The sequence below is a fragment of the Oncorhynchus tshawytscha genome, linkage group LG33, assembly GCF_018296145.1.
Source record: "Oncorhynchus tshawytscha isolate Ot180627B linkage group LG33, Otsh_v2.0, whole genome shotgun sequence".
Lineage (NCBI taxonomy): Eukaryota > Metazoa > Chordata > Actinopteri > Salmoniformes > Salmonidae > Oncorhynchus > Oncorhynchus tshawytscha.
In genome coordinates, this window is record NC_056461.1 from 2,270,462 (window position 1) to 2,293,720 (window position 23,259).

The 23,259-nt window shown below is 41.3% G+C and overlaps 1 protein-coding gene across 3 annotated transcripts in view; it reads right to left on the minus strand.

Annotated features, from left to right (window-relative positions):
* The window catches only part of LOC112234551 (protein zer-1 homolog), a 54,188-nt gene that overhangs the window by 5,811 nt on the left and 25,118 nt on the right, over positions 1-23,259 (minus strand). For all 3 annotated transcript variants that reach the window (XR_006080679.1, XM_024402721.2, XM_024402720.2), the window contains exons 5-13: positions 22,934-23,101; positions 19,958-20,072; positions 17,369-17,515; positions 16,887-17,060; positions 11,094-11,309; positions 10,917-10,958; positions 10,490-10,609; positions 10,174-10,289; positions 9,664-9,852 (exon numbers count right to left, since the gene is read on the minus strand). Coding sequence is in view for 2 of the 3 variants with exons in the window: in XM_024402721.2 (XP_024258489.1) it covers positions 9,664-9,852; positions 10,174-10,289; positions 10,490-10,609; positions 10,917-10,958; positions 11,094-11,309; positions 16,887-17,060; positions 17,369-17,515; positions 19,958-20,072; positions 22,934-23,101 (1,287 nt within the window). In the remaining variant the exon portion in view is untranslated. The remainder of the gene's footprint in view (positions 1-9,663; positions 9,853-10,173; positions 10,290-10,489; positions 10,610-10,916; positions 10,959-11,093; positions 11,310-16,886; positions 17,061-17,368; positions 17,516-19,957; positions 20,073-22,933; positions 23,102-23,259) is intronic.

The following is a 23,259-nucleotide window of genomic DNA, read 5'->3' on the forward strand; positions in this document are numbered from 1 at the left end:
GCCTCACAAACTTTTACAGATGCACAATTGAGAGCATCCTGTTGGGCTGTATCACCACCTGGTACGGCAACTGCACTGCCCGCAACCGCAGGGCTCTTCAGGGGCTAGTGTGGTCTGCCCAACGCATCACCAGGAGCACACTGCCTGCCCTCCAGGACACCTACAGCACCCGATGTCACAGGAAGGCCAAAAAGATCATCAAGGACATCAACCACCCGAGCCACTGCCTGTTCACCCCGCTACCATCCAGAAGGAGATGTCAATACAGGTGCATCAAAGCTGGGACAGAGACTGAAAAACAGCTTATATCAGACTGTTAAATAGCCATCACTACCCGGCTACCACCTGGTTACTCAACCCTGCACCGTCGAGGCTGCTGCCCTATATACATAGACATGGTATCACTGGTCAATGTTTACATACTGCTTTTCTCATTTCATATGTACAGTTGAAGTTGAAAGTTTACATACACCTTAGCCAAATACATTTAAACCCAGTTTTTCCACAATTCCTGACATGTAATCCTAGTACAAATTCCCTGTCTCAGGTCAGTTAGGATCACCACTTTATTTTAGGAATGTGAAATATCAGAATAATAGTAGAGAGAATTGTTTATTTCAGCTTTCATTGCTTTCATTGCTTTCGTCACATTCACAGTGGGTCAGAAGTTTACATACACTCAATTAGTATTTGGTAGCATTGCCTTGAAATTGTTTAACTTGGGTCAAACGTTTCGGGTAGCCTTCCACAAGCTTCCCACAATAAGTTGGGTGAATTTTGGCCCATTCCTCCTGACAAAGCTGGTGTAACTGAGTCATGTTTGTAGGCCTCCTTGCTCGTACATGCTTTTTCAGTTCTGCCCACAAATTTGCTATAGGATTGAGGTCAGGGCTTTGTGATGGCCACTCCAATACCTTGCCTTTATTGTGGTTAAGTCATTTTGTCACAACTTTGGAAGTATGCTTGGGGTCATTGTCCATTTGGAAGACCCATTTACGACCAAGCTATAACTGATGTCTTGAGATGTTGCTTCAATATATCCACATAATTTTCCTGCCATCTATTTTGTGAAGTGCACAAGTCCCTCCTGCAGCAAAGCACCCCCACAACATGAAGCTGCCACCCCCATGCTTCACGGTTGGGATGGTGTTCTTTGGCTTGCAAGCCTCCACCTTTCTCCTCAAAACATAACGATGGTCATTATGGCCAAAAAGTTCGATTTTTGTTTCATCAGACCAGAGGACAGTTCTCCAAAAAGTACGATCTTTGTCTCCATGTGCAGTTGCAAACCTTAGTCTGGCTTTTTTTATGGCGGTTTTGGAGCAGTGGCTTCTTCCTTGCTGAGCGGCCTTTCAGGTTATGCCGATATAGGACTCGTTTTACTAAGGATATAGATACTTTTGTACCTGTTTTCTGGAATTTTCCAAGCTGTTTAAAGGCACAGTCAACTTAGTGTATGTAAACTTCTGACACACTGGAATTGTGATACAGTGAATTATAAGTGAAATAATCTGTTTGTAAACAACTGTTGGAAAAATGACTTGTGAAACTAGGGGGCACTATTTTCATTTTTGGAGAAATAACGTTCCCAAAGTAAACAGACTATTTTGTCAGGACAAGATGCTAGAATATGCATATAATTGACAGTTTAGGATAGAAAACACTCTAAAGTTTCCAAAACTGTAAAAATATTGTCTGTGAGTATAACAGAACTGATATTGCAGGCAAAAGCCTGAGAAAAATCCAATCAGGAAGGGACTCTTATTTAGAAAGCTCTGCGTTCCTATGCGTGAATGGGATATCAACCAGATTCCTTTTTCGATGGCTTGTGTCTAGTGTCACAAGACATAGTTTCAGGCTTTTATTTTGAAAAGTTAGCGTGAACGACAACATTGCGTCAGTGGTCAGCTGGTGGCTCTCAGAGTGATTTGTGCGTAATAGACAAAGGCGGCCATTGTGCCTCTCGCTCTTACTGGGAAGCCAACTGTCCCGGTTGATATATTATCGAATAGATATATTATCGAATAGATATTTGAAAAACACCTTGAGGATTGATTATAAAAAACATTTGCCATGTTTCTGTCGATATTATGTTATCTAATTTGGAATATTTTTCGGCATGGTCGTGACCGCAGTTTCCGGTGGATTTCTCAACCAAAAATGAAGTACAAACGGAGGTATTTCGGCTATAAAAATAGTCTTTATGGGACAAAATGAACATTTGCTGTCTAACAGGGCCCGGTCTTCCGGGAAGTCATCAAATAAAGTATCTCGGACATTTGGTTTCCTTTTTATACGTTTTTTACTTTTTGGACATTTTTCAGCTGTACTGGAAAATACCACCAGATGGAGACTGGCTGCTTATTGCAAATGGACAAAACATCACCAAATGGACATGGCCGTTTCTTATAAATGGAAAAGACTTCGAAGACGAAACTCAGTGAGCACAGGTTTGGCCAAATGTACTTTTAGCTCAGAAACAAGATGGCGTCGAGGCCTCAACGCTCTGAGTTAATACCCATTTTCTGGGATTAAAGGTCAAAAATGGTAATACAGCGCTAATTTGACCACTTCACGTCAAGTACATAATCCTACGGTGTAAGGAAAAATAGAACCAGACATTTATCTATTGTAATTTATGTGAAATCGTACAATGTCCATTTGATGATGGTTAAACAAATGTGTTTTTCCCCCAAAAAAGTTATAGATCCAGTTGCGGCATGTTAAGGCCAATCCGTTAAGGTAGGTTTCAGGGCTCTACATTATTTCTCTGATTTTCTGTACTCACACACACACACGTAGTCAATGTGGTCGGTAGTGAGCGGTGAGTTATGTGGCTCTAGAAGGTTCTCAGGCCGAGAAAAATCCTTGTCCATTTGCAATAACTTCACCTCATTTTGAACAAATCGCGAAAATAACGACATAAGAAAAGTCCCAGAATCACATGACTAGGTACATTGAAACCACCTCGGCCCATAGAGACGGACCCTAATGTTTGTCCGTTAGCTCTTTCAGGGACTCCGTAGCAACGGCCGGAAAAAGTTAATTTTCAGCACTAATTAAGGTCGCTGCTCGGGCTCCGAATGACCTATCGAGCCAAAACTCGGGGTCGCCTAAGCTAGGCCTACACAAAATATCAGATCTGGACCCGCAGCTAGAATGTAACTACATGTAGAATTTGTAAAAAATGGTTTTAACAGAAGACGCTGTGAATTTTGATCGTTGGCTTCTAAACGAGTTGGAAAACGTGGGTTTGGTGTCAGTATGTATCAGTTTGGTGTCAGAATGATATCTTATTGTCTGATGGACGCTGACTAGATGGCTGACTTTTGTCCATTTGCAATAAGTTTAAACAGTGATAAACCATCACGAAATGGACAGGCTGAAAACAACACGGAGAGTGTTGGCAAATGGCATCACCGTAGTTTCTAGGCCGTGCCGAGTTCAACGAGGTGCCCCATTTGACCGTAGCTCGCTCAGTCTGACCGCCGCGACCGCGCAAAAAGTCTTTCACATCGAACCTTCATAAGGTGAGAGACCCAATCCTTTTGTGACTCAGTCTTCCCGCTCTTTCATTCAAACCCAACCCTCTTTCTTTGTGTAACCAGCCGTCATATCGGTTTCGTCCACTAGGGACGTTTTCTTTTATGACATTAGTAATCAATGTATGATCCATCCTGTGTATATGTAATTCTGTGTGATTATTTAGGCATTTAGCAAATAAATAATTTAACAAAATGTTGCATTGCTGATTCAACTTGGTAGCCAGGGTTTGTGAAGATTTTACAAATTTTACGACGTTCAGATGAGACTCAATAAGGTGACAATTAATAATCGACTGCTATTGATATAAAAGATTACCAGGTCTTTAAGAGTTTATTCGGAAGACAACAGCTCTATAAACATTCTTCTGTGGTGCCCCGACTTCCTAGTTAATTACATTTACATGATTATTTCAATCAGGTAATATTAATTACAGAGAATTGATTTGATAAAATAGCAAGTCATATAATTTAATCCATAGTAAAGACACAACACGAGTTTCTCCCTAAAGATAGCATGGGTTTAAAGGTTATTTATGCTCTAACTCTGCTTCAGTGCAAGTCATTTTCAAAATTCCTTTTGCCACATGTTCAGGGTCACCTGTACCTCTACAGATATCAACACGAAAAGATTGAATGGTTCCCATCATATCCTAAAGGGGAAATGTGAACTTTACCATCAAATAGGGCTGAAATCCCTAAATGGAGAGGCTTAAATCATCAAGAGAAACAAACGGCATCACCATAGTCTCTAGGCCGTGCCAAGTTCAACGAGACGCCCCACTTGACCGTAGCTCGCTTGGTATGACCGCAGCGACCGTTCAAAAAAGTAGGCCAAAATTAAGCCTGACCTAAATTTGAGGTGGTTTTCGGTGACAGCGGCAGAACCGTTGAGGCTAGAAACACAATTCAAACACAGGAACGTTCTTAAGGTCCTCCCGATCTGTGCAAGTTTAACCTTGACCGTGTGGAATTAACCCTTAACAGTGAAAACAGGGTGTTTTCTTCTAACAGTTTACAATGACATCTCTCCCCATTGTAATACATTGCCTGCTGTCCTAACTACAACCTGATGCCTATGTAGGTTATGATTGCCACATCACACTGTCTTTGATGGCAATCCACTATGAGAACTACCTATGTTGATTCTAAGCTTCCTGGAGCAACCGGAAGTGGTTTAATTGACCCTAAAAGTGGTTTTGATTCAACAACCTGCAGTTAGTGGAGAAGCACTGCATTCAACCCTCTATAAATCAGTCAGTTCTTAACTTAAATATTGAAACTTCTGATTCTGTAAAAGCCTGCCCCAATGAGGATATGTGTTTACTTTCAGCTTCCTGTGACAACAGGAAGTGCCTTAAATTGGTGTCATAGGGGCTGTTTCGAAGGGTTAAAAAGGTCACATCTTTCAAAAAATGTCATATGTGTGATTAGACAACCCTCATGAACCGGTACATATTAGAAAACCAGGTTATTATCCGTTTTTTTTTGTTTCCCTTTTTGGAATACTTTCAAGTTCCATCTAGGTAGTGCTATGTATCCATGTATAGTCTGAATTTAATATATTTCCATTATGGTTGGGGGGCATATAAAGAGCCGCATATGTGAAGAGCAGCTAGCTGTCTCTGATGTTTTTGGGGTAAGATATTGACATCCTGAAAGGTCTTAGCATGAGGCCCAAAATTAAGCCTGACCTACATTTGAGGTGCTTTTGGGCGACAGTGGCAGAACTGTTAAGGCTAGAAACAAAATTCAACAACGGGAACATTCCTAAGGTCCTCCCCATCTGTGCAAGCCTAACCTTGGCCGTGTGGAATTAACCCTTAACAGTGAAAACAGGGTTTTCCTTCTAACAGGGTGAGTTTTGTGGCTCTAGAAAGTTCTCAGGCCGAGAAACAGCCTCGTCCATTTGCAATAACTTCAATTAATTTTGAACGTCGAAAAAATGACAACATTTAGAAAAGTCCCAGAACCACAAGATTGGGTGCATTGAAACCGCCGCAGCCCATAGAAACAGTCCCTAAAGTTTCTGTCTGATAGTGCTTTCAGGGACCCCGTAGCAATGCCTGGAAAAAGTACATTTTCAGCACTAATTAAGGTCACTGCTCGGTCTCCGAATGACCTATTGACTCAGGATTCGGGGTTGCCTCAGCTAGGTCTACACATAATGTCAGAACTGGAAACGCAGTTTCGAATGTAACCATGTTATTGAAGGTTTTGTAATGGTTTTAACCTCTAGTGACACCCCATCCCGTGAACGGGACCGTTGTCATCATCTGACACTAATTAGCATAACGCAACGGACATAAATCTTCCTAGAAAATCTTCCTATTCATGAAAATCACAAGTGAAATATATTGGAACACAGCTTAGCCTTTTGTTAATCACCCTGTCATCTCAGATTTTCAAAATATGCTTTACAGCCAAAGCTAGACAAGCATTTGTGTAAGTTTATCGATAGCATTATGCCTTGCCAGCAGCAGGTGTGGGAGAAATTGGTTATGTGGGAGAAATGACATACATGATTATAGTAACACAAGAGAGATACACTTATGGGTTCACTTCCTGTTCTGGTAAAATGCATTGTTTATTGTATAGGACAGGAAAGGCCATGGGAGTATGGGATAGCTGAGAGACACTAAAAACGCAGACACAGACGCCTAGACCAGCTGGACATACAAGGATCAAAGGGATAGAAAAAGGAGGGGGTCAGCCAAATGACCAACTGATGGATTACAGACATCAATCGCAGGGGCAAAGCAAGCCTATAGCATAGAGGAATGTATAGTATTTTTAGGGCAGCTGGACACTAAAAACTAGAGATAAAGACACATGGAGTTAATTACAGGGTCTAAACACAGGCCACAGGAAAGAGGGACGTATATTATCTTTAGGTCAAAGCAAGGGTCTTGTCACCATTAGGATCTAATGGAAAGCAGATGGGGGCGTTATTGGGCTGAACAAGCAGGATGCACGGATTGGGATGTAACTTAATTTGCATATGGGAGGGACTTATATGGTAGGTGTATAACTCAGAGCGAGGGCTCTGAAAAAGTGTGTGTGTTCCGCGGACCGCTCCGGCTTATGATACTGCTGTATTAAAAGTCTATATTGATTTTCACAAAGTTCTTGGTTGTGTCATATTTGAACCGATTTGCCACTACACAGGCAACCTTGTCACGAAAATCAGAAAAGCAATCAAATTAAATTGTTTACCTTTGATGAACTTCGGATGTTTTCACTCACGAGACTCCCAGGTAGATAGCCAAAGTTCATTTTTTCCCAAAATATTATTTTTGTATGTGAAATAGCTCCGTTTGTTCTTCATGTTTGGCTGAGAAATCGACCGGAAATTGCGGTCACAACAACGCCGAAAAATATTCCAAATTAGCTCCATAATATCGACAGAAACATGGCAAACGTTGTTTAGAATCAATCCTCAAGGTGTTTTTCAAATATATATTCGATAATATATCCACCGGGACAATTGGTTTCTCAGTAGAAGCGATTGGAATAATGGCTACCTCTGTACTTTGCGCAAGATTTTCTCTGGGAGCATCATGTGACCACTTGCGTAATGTAGCCCCCTACGGGTATTCTTCAACATAAATGTGTAAAACTACGTCACAATGCTGTAGACACCTTGGGGAATACGTAGTAAGCGTAAGCTGGTTCATAGCACATGCACAGCTCAATGGGGACTCATTTGCACGCAGCGCTTTCAAAATATGGGGCACTTCCGGATTAGATTTTTCTCAGGTTTTCGCCTGCAACATCAGTTCTGTTATACTCACAGACAATATCTTTACCGTTTTGGAAACGTTAGAGTGTTTTCTATCCAAAGCTGTCAATTATATGCATATTCTAGCATCTTGTCCTGACAAAATATCCCGTTTGAAACGGGAACGTTTTTTTTTCTTCCAAAAATGAAAATACTGCCCCTAGAGTCACAACAGGTTTTAACAGAAGGTGCTGTGAATTGTGGGCCGGCTCTGAAATATGTGATAGTTGGCTTCTAAAAGAGTTGGACAAAGTGAGTTTGGTGTCAGTATGATATCTTATTGACTGATGGTTGACTTGATGGCAGTATAATATATTGGCATTGTACATTTTATATTGCAAATGGACAATGTACATTTCCAATGTATTTAATGATGGATTTTCCACAGGCTGAAATCAACACCAACGAGCGATGGAAAGGAACCATTATCACTGCTCGGCCACCCCGAGTTCAACGAGCCAGTCAATTGGGCATTTCTGCAGTATATTAGAGCATGTCCAATTCGTGATGGTAAATGCCCATTGTAAGACATTGCAAATGGACAGTGTAAAATTGTACATTTACAATGTATTTAATGAGGGATTTAACATCACCAAATGGACAGTGTCCATTACACATATGCTATTTTGTCAATGTGAACATACTCTTCTGCAAGTTGACAGTGTCCATTGCCAATGTATATCCATAAAAAATCTAAAATCTAAAAAAATTGTCCAAAAACACATTTTATGAGGTTTAAAAATGATGGATTTTTTTTGAAAATGTCACCCTTGGGATCTGACTTTGTGACCATTTCCCATATGAAAATTTATGGTGGAACATGCTCGCCATCTTTGGGATTTTTGGAGTATGACACTTGGCATTTGCCATGTTCCGCTTGCAATATGGTTTTGATGAACTGCCGTCCATTTGAGTGATATTTGCGAGTATGTATATGGTTCGCCCAATGCCAGTAAGATGCCACTCATTTTTGTCCATTTCATGGGGGTCTTCCCTTACCGAATGTATTGTATAGATAGGTGTGTGCCTTTCCAAATCATGTCCAATCAATTGAATTTACCACAGGTGGACTCCAACCAAGTTGTAGAAACATCTCAAGGACGATCAATGGAAACAGGATGCACCTGAGCTCAATTTCGATTCCCAAAGCAACGGGTGGAAAAAGTGAAGGGGTCTTAATACTTTCCCAATGCACTGTACTACTCTCTGCCCCTAAGTGACAGCCAGCTCCGCAACTGTGGGCACATAGGTCATGCGAACATTGCTTCCATTGTTTTGCCAGCTATTTGCTATGAGGGAGAACTGCCCCAATGAAATCGCAGGATATCATAGGATAAATTATAACAGCACAAAGTAAATGGACCGTCCGGGGGTGCTCAAATGTGCGTCTGTTCAGTCAGAACTTCTGGGTCTGCGCTAGTCTCTTCCTCCCAATGAGTCTCTTGCGCCAGATGATTTACTTCTGCACGTGAGACTAGATCTGCTTTATCAGGTACAGATGGCCCTAAAGCATAAAGATAATTGTAAGTAACTTGTCAATAAATAATCATAACAGTCATGAGAGCTTGGGACCTGATAAACGGATCAACTACATCCAACAAGAGTCCAAGGACAGAGGGATACACTAGCTAGAACCTTCTCATCGTGGATCTGGTAGAACAAAAAGCATGGCCAATTTGAGTGTTTCCCCCTGATGTTGTTTATAAGGTTTTACTGTAGGTGACAGGGCGACATGTTGTTTGGACAAAAACAGCGTAAACAGGTGTATCACAAAGCATTACCAAATTAATTAGCCAGCTACAGAACATTTTTGAAATAGTTTGGTTGATTTATTGGTCAAATTAACCAGTTAGGTATCTACTTTTTATAAGCAGCTAGCTAGCTCCTAGCTAGTTAGCTCTCATGTCAAACTCAAGTCTTTCAAAACTAATATCTGACTAACTCGGAAATGAGAAGTTATTTCAGAATGAAAGTTAACTGGCTAGCACATTATGCTTTGTGACATTATGTTAGCTAGCTATCCTGGTGCATTCGTTCTTTCGTGAGCCCTCTGCTCTTTCTAAATAGCACAATCTAATCTGTTCGAAACAGTGGCAGCATGTGCAGCAGTGGTCATTCGGTTTTTAACATGCAACGGTGAAATAGGTGTATTTATGCTGTTATTCAAATGCAAAGATTGCTTTATATATCTTTTCAAAGAAACTATCTGTAGCTCGAAAACTTGGCATCATATTTCTGTCATGCTGCTTTGTTGACAACTCCAACCACCTCTGGTATTCAGCCAATCAGTGGCCACCGCTATGTCTCAAGAGACCCATCTCGATTGAGCTCTCTGTTTACCTGTAGTTGATATTCCGGCGGGAGGTGACGTCCCAGCTCTGGATAGCTTCCATCATCTTGTCCATGACCGTGTCCCTCAGTGGCTCTTCCATGGCCCACGCCTCTGGCCCATCGAACACGATGTGGGACAGCACCCCGCACGCATTATAGGACACCTCGATCCCATCCGCCTTGCTGTCCAGCAGGTTACTGTCACCAGAGAACAGTCACAGTAGCAAAGCAGAATCCAACTCGATTTATCCAGGTTAGTGTCAATAGTATTGCAATCTCTGTTGCAAGACGAACCTGGGCCCGTATGCATCAAGCGACTCATAGTAGAAGTGCTGATCTAAAATCAGGTCCTCCCTATCCATGTAATCTTAATCACTGTGATCCAAAAGGCAAAACTGATCCTAAATCAGCACCCCTACTCTGAGATGCTTGATACATACGGCCCCTGGTCCAAGATAGCAGCAGGATCAGACAAGACTACATTTAACCATTTAATATAGACAAAGGACCTTATCTTACCTGAAGACAGAGATGAACTGTGGTGTGAGGAGTTGTGGTCGCAGAGCCCTCACTTCTGCCACATTACCCAGCAGCCCCAGCATGTTACGGTGGAGCTCCTGCTTGTCTGGAAACTCCTGAGAGCCAGGGGAGGACAAAGAGGACATACAAAAGCAACACACAGGATGATGAGACCGAGAATCTTCAGTGGAAAATACTGTTTGAGGGGCAAAACCTAGCATTCCCTGACAGAATAGAACCCTTCAGGTGAAAAAAAAGAGAGATGAGAGATTGAGTTTATGTTGTAGATTTAAACAAATCCCTGAGGTGTGCTAACCTTCAGGCAGTCCAGGAAGAGGCTCATGCCCTTGCAGTTAAGGAACATCTGACAGTTGTCTGGCGTCTCGTCAGTGATGTTCCACAGGGCACTCCAGGAGAACTCCATTACCTGGTCACACTGTAGAAAGAGCAAAAAAATGTGGTTGGTATTTGTTTTTATCCAAAGTGAACTCTAGGTAGCCTGCCAGGCAATGCCATTCCAGACAATACACCTGAATTGGCTTAACACGCAATGTTTCCTTAAGGATTGCATGTAGAAATACTATTATGTCTGGAATGAGCTAAGACTCATCACAATCCAAATGTGATGTGGTTCAATCCAGTTTTACAGGTTCTGCGAGGTCATTTTGGACTTGTAGAATGGTAGGGATGTACAAAATATGGATTTTTGATTCACAAAAAATAATAATCCCAACGAGACTCACCATCCTGTCCTGTAGCTTTTTCTGGATGAGATTCAACATTGTCTGAGAAAAAAAAAGTGAGCATGAAAATCATACGTGACAACTTCATGAAGCATCAATGACCTACTGCGGGCTGTGTTTGAGAGAGAGAATCTATGAATCTGTGTATAAGTATATGGATACATCAGTCTTCCCTACCTTGACGAAGCCCATCTTGCCCACAGCCTCCTTGTGGTGGTTGTCCACCTGGCAGACCAGGGCGTTGCAGAGGTGCACGGCGATGCGCTGGATGGACTCGTCCTGCCGGACCGGCTCCAGGATCTTCAGCAGCAGCAGGTTGACCCGGCCGTACTGGAACTCCAGCTCCTCAGGGATGCTGAAGTTACACAACGTCAGGCAGCAGTTCCTCTGGACCTGGGATTGGTGAGGAGGGGGGAAAGGGGGAGCTGAGTTGATGGTGGAAACTCCCTCAGCCTTAGTTTATACCAATCCATTCCTTTAACATTTGTGAAGGGAATAAACATTGCTTTAACTTGAGAAGGGAAGAGACTACTAGGGTGACATGTTGGTTGGCGTGACGGGTCAGTTGACCCCTCCAGACCGGGGTCCAGATACTTTTTAAAATATCTCAATTTCACGTACATTCGAAGTAAGTATTCAGATATCTTTTATTTGAAAAGACAAGTAGTTGAATGTTTGTTCCTGCTTTAAATGACGTTCACCTTATAAAGGCTTCATAAAGCCTTTACAATCCCTTCATAAGCACTACATAAATGTGTTAAAAAGCATATATAACCATATGTCATGCTTCATAAATGTGGCATAACTGTGACAATCTCCAATGTCAAATGTGACATAACCCACTAGGTTGAATATGATATCAACATGTGCTTTATAAAGGGTGACATGTTGTGCTAAAGGATGGAAAATGCTCTAAAGTGATGTCATGTTAGTCACATTACACCTAATCCCTTTCCCAGACACTTCCGCCCTAATGCGTGGAAGGTCTGGTGGACCAACACATCAAACTTGGTCTTCATTAGTTAGGGTTAAAATCACATTTTAAGAAGATAAATTGTGGAAATGGGCATGGTCTAGCCATAATTATGACTTTTTGAGTAGTGTGTTAAGTAGTGACGATGACAAATCATTTACTCAGTAAGGTCACTCTGATATCCCAGGCTTATATGTGCGGTCTTCGACACAATCACCCACTCCCCTACTGAAAGATCAGCCACAAAATGTTGGCACCATTGTAACAGGTTGATATCAAGCCCTGGTCGCCAGCATGGGAACAGAAGAGGAACAGAAGAGGAATGAATACCTGGTGCGGTAATCTCAGGTTGGACTACTCCAAATCATCTTGATTTTGGCGCGCACACACACACATGCTTTGCAGGTCCATCAACCCATTTAAAAACCTCTCACATCCTACAGTAACCTGTGGATCATGAGAGAACCTTCATAAATCAGCAGAACGTTAATAACCTATTTATTGACATTATGTAGTGTCATGTCATACTTAGTTTGAAGTGAGACACCTTCATTCATTCATAACACATCCACAAAGACTAAGGCATGGCACTGTACTTCATTTGAAGTCAGACCCCTTTGGTCATTTATAACACATACCTAAATGCCTTGTATCATATGATGCTGTACTTACTATAAGGTCAGACACATTTGGTCATTTATAACACATACCTAAATGCCTTGTATCATATGACGCTGTACTTACTATAAGGTCAGACACCTTTGGTCGTTCATAACACATACCTAAATGCCTTGTATCATATGACGCTGTACTTACTATAAGGTCAGATACCTTTGGTCGTTCATAACACATACCTAAATGCCTTGTATCATATGACGCTGTACTTACTATAAGGTCAGACACCTTTGGTCGTTCATAACACATACCTAAATGCCTTGTATCATATGACGCTGTACTTACTATAAGGTCAGACACCTTTGGTCGTTCATAACACATACCTAAATGCCTTGTATCATATGACGCTGTACTTACTATAAGGTCAGACACCTTTGGTCGTTCATAACACATACCTAAATGCCTTGTATCATATGACGCTGTACTTACTATAAGGTCAGACACCTTTGGTCGTTCATAACACATACCTAAATGCCTTGTATCATATGACGCTGTACTTACTATAAGGTCAGACACCTTTGGTCGTTCATAACACATACCTAAATGCCTTGTATCATATGACGCTGTACTTACTATAAGGTCAGACACCTTTGGTCGTTCATAACACATACCTAAATGCCTTGTATCATATGACGCTGTACTTACTATAAGGTCAGACATCTTTGGTCGTTCATAACACATACCTAAATGCCTTGTATCATATGACGCTGTACTTACTATAAGGTCAGATACCTTTGGTCGTTCATAACACATACCTAAATGCCTTGTATCATATGACGCTGTATTTACTATAAGGTCAGACACCTTTGGTCGTTCATAACACATACCTAAATGCCTTGTATCATATGACGCTGTACTTACTATAAGGTCAGATACCTTTGGTCGTTCATAACACATACCTAAATGCCTTGTATCATATGACGCTGTACTTACTATAAGGTCAGACACCTTTGGTCGTTCATAACACATACCTAAATGCCTTGTATCATATGACGCTGTATTTACTATAAGGTCAGATACCTTTGGTCGTTCATAACACATACCTAAATGCCTTGTATCATATGACGCTGTATTTACTATAAGGTCAGATACCTTTGGTCGTTCATAACACATACCTAAATGCCTTGTATCATATGACGCTGTATTTACTATAAGGTCAGATACCTTTGGTCGTTCATAACACATACCTAAATGCCTTGTATCATATGACGCTGTACTTACTATAAGGTCAGACACCTTTGGTCGTTCATAACACATACCTAAATGCCTTGTATCATATGACGCTGTACTTACTATAAGGTCAGACACCTTTGGTCGTTCATAACACATACCTAAATGCCTTGTATCATATGACGCTGTACTTACTATAAGGTCAGACACCTTTGTTCGTTCATAACACATACCTAAATGCCTTGTATCATATGACGCTGTACTTACTATAAGGTCAGACACCTTTGGTCGTTCATAACACATACCTAAATGCCTTGTATCATATGACGCTGTACTTACTATAAGGTCAGATACCTTTGGTCGTTCATAACACATACCTAAATGCCTTGTATCATATGACGCTGTACTTACTATAAGGTCAGACACCTTTGGTCGTTCATAACACATACCTAAATGCCTTGTATCATATGACGCTGTACTTACTATAAGGTCAGACACCTTTGGTCGTTCATAACACATACCTAAATGCCTTGTATCATATGACGCTGTATTTACTATAAGGTCAGACACCTTTGGTCGTTCATAACACATACCTAAATGCCTTGTATCATATGACGCTGTACTTACTATAAGGTCAGACACCTTTGGTCGTTCATAACACATACCTAAATGCCTTGTATCATATGACGCTGTATTTACTATAAGGTCAGACACCTTTGGTCGTTCATAACACATACCTAAATGCCTTGTATCATATGACGCTGTATTTACTATAAGGTCAGACACCTTTGGTCGTTCATAACACATACCTAAATGCCTTGTATCATATGACGCTGTACTTACTATAAGGTCAGACACCTTTGGTCGTTCATAACACATACCTAAATGCCTTGTATCATATGACGCTGTACTTACTATAAGGTCAGACACCTTTGGTCGTTCATAACACATACCTAAAGGCCTAATGAAGTAAACACAAATGCATTAACATTTAGGGAATTATCGGTAACAGCTAAAACAAATAAACATTAAATACATGTTTCACCATACATTTCCTTTAATTTGCACAATTTTTAAACAACACAAATACATGAAGTTTTAAAACGTCCAGCAATGCAATTAATTACATTGAACATTAGACAGGGCTGTGAATAGTGTAGCTTGTCTCTGAGCTGGCGGACAAACGGTTCTTGCCTCTCTTCCTGCTGGAGGTGCTGCATGTTGGTTTGGTCATTTGATTTGCGAACTCGTCACATGATCAATGTCTCGTCAGCAACACAAAAAAATTACTTCCGGGTCATGGAATTATGGACATTTTCCAAATAAAAGTTACCCAAGTAATAGTAGAAAAGTGTCAACCATTCATGATTTGAAAAATAATTGTCAAAAAATTAACAATGATTCATATTTGTTCATATTTAAGTGACATTTTAATTAAATTGGGGTTTTAAAACACGTTCCAATGCCAAAAAAATGCCCCAAAGCAAATCATTGTATATGGAATACATTTTGGCTTAGAGCAAGAACTATTCTGGGTGAAGAAATAAAAGACTTGTAGGGAATACTCAGTAGGGTCTGTAGAATGTATACAGTGCCTTCGGAAAGTATTCAGACCCCTGGACTTTTTCCACATTTTTATTACGTAACAGCCTTATTCTAAAATTGATTCAAATAGTTTTTTCCCCTAATCAACAATACCAAATAATGACAAAGCAAAAAACGTTTTTTAGACATTTTTAGCAAATTTATTTAACATAAACAGAAATACCTTATTTACATAAGTATTCAGCCACTTTGCTATGAGACACGAAAAATTGAGCTCAGGTGTATCCTGTTTCCGTTGATCTTCCTTGAGATGATTCTACTACTTGTTTGGAGTCTACCTGTGATAAATTCAATTGATTGGACATGATTTGGAAAGGCACACAACTGTCTATATAAGGTCCCACAGTTGACAGTGAATGTCAGAGCAAAAACAAAGCCATGAGGTCGAAGGAATTGTCTGTAGAGCTCCGAGACAGGATTGTGTCGAGGCACAGATCAGGGGGAAGAGTACCAAAAAACACAGTGGCTTCCATTATTTTTGGATCCACCAAGACTCTTCCTAGAGCTGGCCGCCCAGCCAAACTGAGCAGTCGGGAGAGAAGGAAGCAGGTTCTCAGATTGGGGCAAAAGTTCACCTTCCAACAGGACAACAACCCAAAGCACACAGCCAAGACAACGAAGGAGTGGCTTCGCGACAAGTCACAATATCCTTAGACGGCCCAGCCAAAGCCCGGACTTGAACCTGATCGAACATCTCTGGAGAGACCTGGAATTAGCTGTGCAACGACACTCCCCATCCAACTTGACAAGAGCTTGAGAGGATCTGCAGAGAATAGGAAAAACTCCCCAAATACAGGTGTGCCAATCTTGTAGCGTCATACCCAAGAAGACTTGATTGGTGCTGTAATTGCCAAAGGTGCTTAAACAAAGTACTAAGTAAAGGGTCTGAATACTTATGTAAATGTGATATTTAATTTTTTTAATTGTATTTTTGCCCCAAAAAATTGCTTTGTCATTATGGGGTATTGTGTGTCGATCGATGAGTTCCTTTTTTTTTTTATATACATTTTTGAATAAGGCTGTAACGTAACAAAATGTGGAAAAAGTGAAGGGGTCTGAATTCTTTCCAAATGCACTGTACATTCCACATTTGGTGTCTTTTGGCCCTATGGTTCATAAGTTTAGAGATATACCAGAGGTACATTAAATTTGTTCAGCATGATGAGACGCCTACATACAAAGTGTCAAGTCTCTAGGTCAAACAGGTGATGGAGGAGGGTTTAAGTGAGACCGCTTATAACAGCGCCACCTATAGGCCAATCAGTGCCATTCTTTTGACCAAGTTACTCATGGCCTGCAGTTTCTTTGCCAATTAATTTTTTTCTTCAAACTCTGCTTGAGTTAGAACAAAGGTTTTGTGAAATACAATTTGGCAGATTATTTGGTTTTTACAAATAACCATTCAAATACTCCAATAAATGTACTTGTTTTGAGCTGTGTATATATATTTTAAAAAACTCCAATACACAGAAATAGCATTTTAAATACCAGATTCCCAAATCCGCATGTATTTGAACCCAGGTCTGGACCCTTCCCTGTGACCTTACCGTGACCTCCTGGTACTGCTCCATGCCGTTGAGCACCACCTGGATGACCTGCCGGCGCAACCGCACACTCTGGTCACTGCGGTACTCTGTGTTGGTCAAGTAGAAGAGGGCCGCGCTGCCCGTCACCTGGATGCTCTTGTCATACTTGTGGCACTTCAGTGCAGCGATCACCAGCTGGTGGATCACGACAAGACAGAAGGGTTATAGCACAAGGGGGGTATAGGAATAAAGAACGCAGACCCTTGAGGTGCTGAATAGGAATACAGGTAACTGAGAAAGATACAAATAAAGCCACACAATCCATTCTTCTCTGAAGTTCAAAATGATAAAGGAGTGTGCGACTTTCATTTATAAAGCAGAAAACCACAGAGGTAAAGTAAACAAATGTCCGGGCTCTCACGCTATCTGAAGCATTAAAGAAGCATTTCTTTGAAGAGAAACGCTGAGACACTACTTTAATTTAAACCAAAAAGGACCCTAACCTGCAGTGCCCGCAGTAGCTGGCTGCAGTGCTGTATCCTGGCGATATCAAACAGCTGGTTGATGGCTCGGTGGGCCAGCTCCGGGCGGAACTCTGTGTAGACCTCGATGGCATTCAGGACCTGGTCTTCATTCTTAGAGCCTGTGACCTGAACCAGACATGATAGACAGATTATGTATTTAAGGGGCAATCAGCAACTGCTACATATATATTTTTGGCTTATGATATATACCCATTGATTCTTGAAGAATATAACTTATGCATGCCTCATGAGCTTGTTCAACTGTCCTACCCCATCAGAACCCAAAATATGAACATGGTTAAAACTAGAAGTACATTTCCTGAATAAAATCTGGTGCGCATGCTTGCTTGTGAGGGATCGATTGATTGATAGGATTGCCTGAACATGTGAAACTTTGTTTGGTGCCATAGCTTGAACGGTTCCAGACAATGTTGGTGGGTTATTTAATGCAAATGTATATAAAATGTATATCGTTATAGTTGATACACGTTCTAGAATTTGATGTTAGGATAGCCTGAACATGAGAAAGTTGGTTTGGTGTCTCTAGCTTGAATGGTTCAAGAGTTACTGTTGATTTTGCTACACCCACAATAACATCTGCTAAATAAACCACATGACCAAATGTATGTGGACATCTGTTCGTCAAACATCTCATTCCAAAATCATGGGTTAATATAAAGTTGATATGGAGTTGGTCCTCCATTTGCTGCTATAACAGTCTCCACACTTCTGGGAAGGTTGTCCATAGATGTTGGAACATTGTTGCGGGGACTTGCTTCCATTCAGTCACAAAAGCATTAGTGAGGTCAGGCACTGATGTTGGGCGATTAGGCCTGGCTCGCAATGGGCGTTCTAATTCATTCCAAAGGTGTTTGATAGGTTTGAGGTCAGGGACCGGTGCAGGTCAGTCAAGTTTTTCCACACCGATCTCGACAAACAATTTCAGTATGGACCGGCATTTGCATTGCTCATGGTGATCTTAGGCTTGTGTGCGGTTGCTCGGCCATGGAAACCCATTTCATGAAGCTCCTAACAAACCATTATTGTGCTGACGTTGCTTCCAGAGGCAGTTTGGAACTTGGTAGTGAGTGTTGCAACCGAGGACAGACGATTTTTATGTGCTGCGCGTTTCAGCGCTCGCCGGTTCCGTTCTGTGTGCTTGTGTGGCCTACCACTTTGCGGATGAGCTGTTGTTGCTCCTAGATGTACCACTTCACAACAACAGCACTTACAGTTGACCAGGGCAGCTTTAGTAGGGCAGAAACTTGACGAACTGACTTCTTGGAAAGGTGGCATCCTATGACGGTGCCAGGTGAAAATCACTGAGCTCTTCAGTACGGGCCATTCTACACCAATGTTTGTCTATGGAGATTGCATGGCTGTGTGCTCGATTTTATTTGAAATTGCCGAATCCACTAATTTGAAGGGAGGTCCACATACTTCTGTATATATAGTGTATATGAAAACACCCTCAAATATTCCATACATTACACAGTCATGGTGTTTGGAGACTTTTTAGTTTGACAGTGTAGCTGCCTGCTCCATATATACTATACTCCATATATACCTATTTTAGAAACACTTAAAATATGGGCAGTGTTTCGTGAAGTCTTACCCTGGCATGACATAAAACTTGCACAAGACAGTTCACAGAATTGTCCATTTTAAGAAATGTAGCCAATTTATTATTTACAACATTTAGCTAACAGATAGTTAATCAAGAGATTATTACCTTTGTCTTGATTCAGCAGTCTAGTCCATATCATCCATATCATCATGGCATTTGTAGTTCTTTATGATAGCCACATTAGCAGCTAAATATCGTTTCATTTTTGGGGGGTAAATATATTGCTAAAAGTCACCTTGTCCAAGAGAGATGTACACAGTTACCAAAACGTCACACCTACACGTCACACCTACATGTCACACCTACACGAAACACAGCCCATAAGTGTTTCTACAATCCCCTATTGGAAAAACGAATGGTGGAAAAACAAATTGGAACCATATCTTTGACCACTAGGTTTTATGGGTATTATGACTCATTCTGTGGGAGACTTTAGGCTCAAATACATACGGAGGCGAGTGTACGTACGTACATACATACATACATGGTTTCCATGTTTTACCATTCCATTACAGCCATTATTATGAGCCGTTCTCCCCTCACCAGCCTCCTCTGATCATACAAACATACATATACACCAGGGTGGTATTCATTAGCGCACACTATGGCAAAACGTTTTGCAAAGGAAAGAGAAAACAAATGTTTCTTATTGGGCAATATCAGGTAGTTGTTTCCTGTTTCAGTCAGTTGTCTTCTGTTTGATGCTGAATGAATACCACCCTTGTGTAGCCTCTTAGAGACTGACTGGATGTGCAGGTTTTTGGTTCAACCCTGCTCTAGCATTTGTTCCAGCTCTGTAGTAACACAGCTAATTTGTCTAATCGTGGACCTGAACGAAGACCTTGATAAGAAAATATTTGAATTAGGGGTGTTAGTGATGAGCTGGAGCAAAAGCCTACGCACCCAGCAGTTCTCCAGGACCGGAGTTGGTCAAACTTTACCTTGTAAGCAGGGATGTGTGTCACATTACAAAGGGTGGTGTTGTAGAGCCCCAGAAACTGCAGAGGCCTCTTTAGCTCCTGGAAAGGGTAGATGCTGCTCTTGCAGGGCTCGATACTAAAAAAGAAAAGAAGACATGAGTCCGTCACACTTACATAACATGGAAAACGTACAGAGAATACATCAACCAGTCCTACTACTTACATGACAAAGGATGATGCTGAAATCCACATGAACATAGAGCAAACAAACGTTTCATATATAAACTCATACATACATACACGCACGCACAAACGCACGCACGCAGTCGGAAGTTTACATACACTTAGGCTGGGATCATTAAAACTTGTTTTTCAACCACTCCACAAATTTCTTGTTAACAAACTATAGTTCTGGCAAGTCGGTTAGTGCATCTACTTTGTGCAAGACACAAGTAATTTTTCCAACATTAATGACAGATTATTTAACTTATTATTCACTGTATCACAATTCCAGTGGGTCAGAAGTTTACATACACTAAGTTGACTATGGCTTTAAACAGCTTGGAAAATTCCAGAAAATGATGTCATGGCTTTAGAAGCTTCTGATAGGCTAATTGACATCATTTGAGTCAATTGGAGGTGTACCTGTGGATGTATTTCAAGGCCTACCTTCAAACTCAGTGCCTCTTTGCTTGACATGGGGAAATCAAAATAAATCAGCCAAGACTTCAGAAAAAAAATTGTGGGCCTCCACAAGTCTGGTTCGTCCTTGGGAGCAATTTCTAAACGCCTGAAGGTACCACGTTCATCTGTACAAACAATCGTATACAAGTATAAACACCATGGGACCACGCAGCCATCATACCGCTCAGGAAGGAGATGCGTTCTGTCTCCTAGAGATTAACGTACTTAGGTGCAAAAAGTGCAAATCAATCCCAGAACAACAGCAAAGGACCTTGTGAAGATGCTGGAGGAAACAGGTACAAAAGTATCTATATCCACAGTAAAAATGAGTCCTATATTGACATAACCTGAAAGGCCGCACAGAAAGGAAGAAGCCCCTGCTCTAAAACCATCATAAAAAAGCCAGACTACGGTTTGCAACTGCACATGGGGACAAAGATCATACTTTTTGGGGAAATGTCCTCTGGTCTGATGAAACAAAAATAGAAATGTTTGGCCATAATGACCATCGTTATGTTTGGAGGAGAAAGGGGGGGCTTGCAAGCAGAAGAATACCATCCCAACCGTGAAGCACGGGGGTGGCAGCATCATGTTGTGGGGGTGATTTGCTGCAGGAGGGACTGAAGTACTTCACAAAATAGATGGCATCATGAGGAAAGAAAATTATGTAGATATATTGAAGCAACATCTCAAGACATCAGTCAGGGAGTTAAAGCTTGGTCGCAAATGGGTCTTCCAAATGGACAATGCCCCAAGCATACTTCCAAAGTTGTGGCAAAATGGCTTAAGGACAACAAAGTCAAGGTATTGGAGTGGCCATCACAAAGCCCTGACCTCAATCTTATAGAACATTTGTGGGCAGAACTGAAAAAGCGTGTGGAAATGCTTGTGCGAGCAAGGAGGCCTACAAACCTGACTCAGTTACACCAGCTCTGTCAGGAGGAATGGGCCAAGATTCACCCAACTTATTGTTGGAAGCTTGTGGAAGGCTTCCCAAAAAGTTTGACCCAAGTTCAACAATTTAAAGGCAATGCTACCAAATACTAATTGAGTGTATGTAAACTTCTGACCCACTGGGAATGTGATGAAATAAATAAAAGCTAAAATCACTCTCTCTACTACTATTCTGACATTTCACATTCTTTAAATAAAGTGGTGATAAAATAAAGCTAACTGACCTAAAACAGGGAATTTTTACTCGGATTAAATGTCAGGAATTGTGAAAAACAGAGTTTAAATGTATTTGGCTAAGGTGTGTGTCAACTTCAGACTTCAAATGTAGATGCTTTGCGAGTCATCTAAACTCAGCAAAAAAAGAAAGGTCCCTTTTTCAGAACCCTGTCTTTCAAAGATAATTTGTAAAAATACAAATAACTTCCCAGATCTTCATTGTAAAGGGTTTAAACACTGTTTCCCATGCTTATCAAAGAACCATAAACAAATAATGAACATGCACCTGTTATAAGGCAGGTCTTCACCAGCAACAACATTGCCTATGGGCACAAACCCACTGTCGCTGGAACAGACAGGACTGGCAAAAAGTGCTCTTCACTGATGAGTCGCGGCTTTGTCTCACCGGGGGTGAAGGTCGGATTCAAGTTTTTCGCTGAAGGAATGAGCATTACACCGAGGGTCTGTCATGGTCTGGGGTGGTGATTCACAGCATCATCGGACTGAGCTTGTTGTCATTGCAGGCAATCTCAACGCTGTGTGTTACAGGGAAGACATCCTCCTCCCTCATGTGGTACCCTTCCTGCGGGCTCATCCTGACATGACCCTCCAGCACGACAATGCCACCAGCCATACTGCTAGTTCTGTGTGCGATTTCCTGCAAGACAGGAATGTCAGTGTTCTGCCATGGCCAGTGAAGAGCACAGATCTCAATCCCATTGAGCACATCTGGGACCTGTTGGATCGGAGGGTGAGGGCTAGAGCCATTCCCCCCAAAAATGTCTGGGAAGTTGCAGGTGCCTTGGTGGAAGAGTGGGGTAACGTCTCACAACAAGAACTGGCAAATCTGGTGCAGTCCATGAGGAGGAGATGCACTGCAGTACTTAATGCAGCAGGTGGTCACACCAGATACTGACTGTTACTTTTGACTTTGACCCCCCCTTTGTTCAGGGACACATTATTCCATTTCTGTTAGTCACGTGTCTGTGGAACTTGTTCAGTTTATGTCTCAGTTGTTGAATCTTGTTATGTTCATACAAATATTTACACATGTTAAGTTTGCTGAAAATAAACGCAGTTGACAGTGAGAGGATGTTTCTTTTTTTGTTGAGTTTATAAGCTAGTGTCATAGAAGCAGCTCACCTTGGACGTCCCATGGCCTCCTCGAAGTGTGGGACTGTGCAGTTGTCCAGCATGATATGACCTGAGATGTCCAGTGACACCAGGTTGACTAGGCCCTGCACAATGGCCGTCAGGATCTTACGGGTCATCTTGAACTTGGAATTGCGCTCTCTAGAGATATCCAGGTGCCTAGGGAACATAGGAAGAAGGGTACAAAAAATTGTACAAGTCTACTGCACAACTAGTGATCTTTGCTTGATTTAGATAATTCAATTTGAGAAGCTGAGAGTTCAAGATAATAAATTCATCATGATGAACAGTTCTTGTTGATTAATTATTGACCAAAA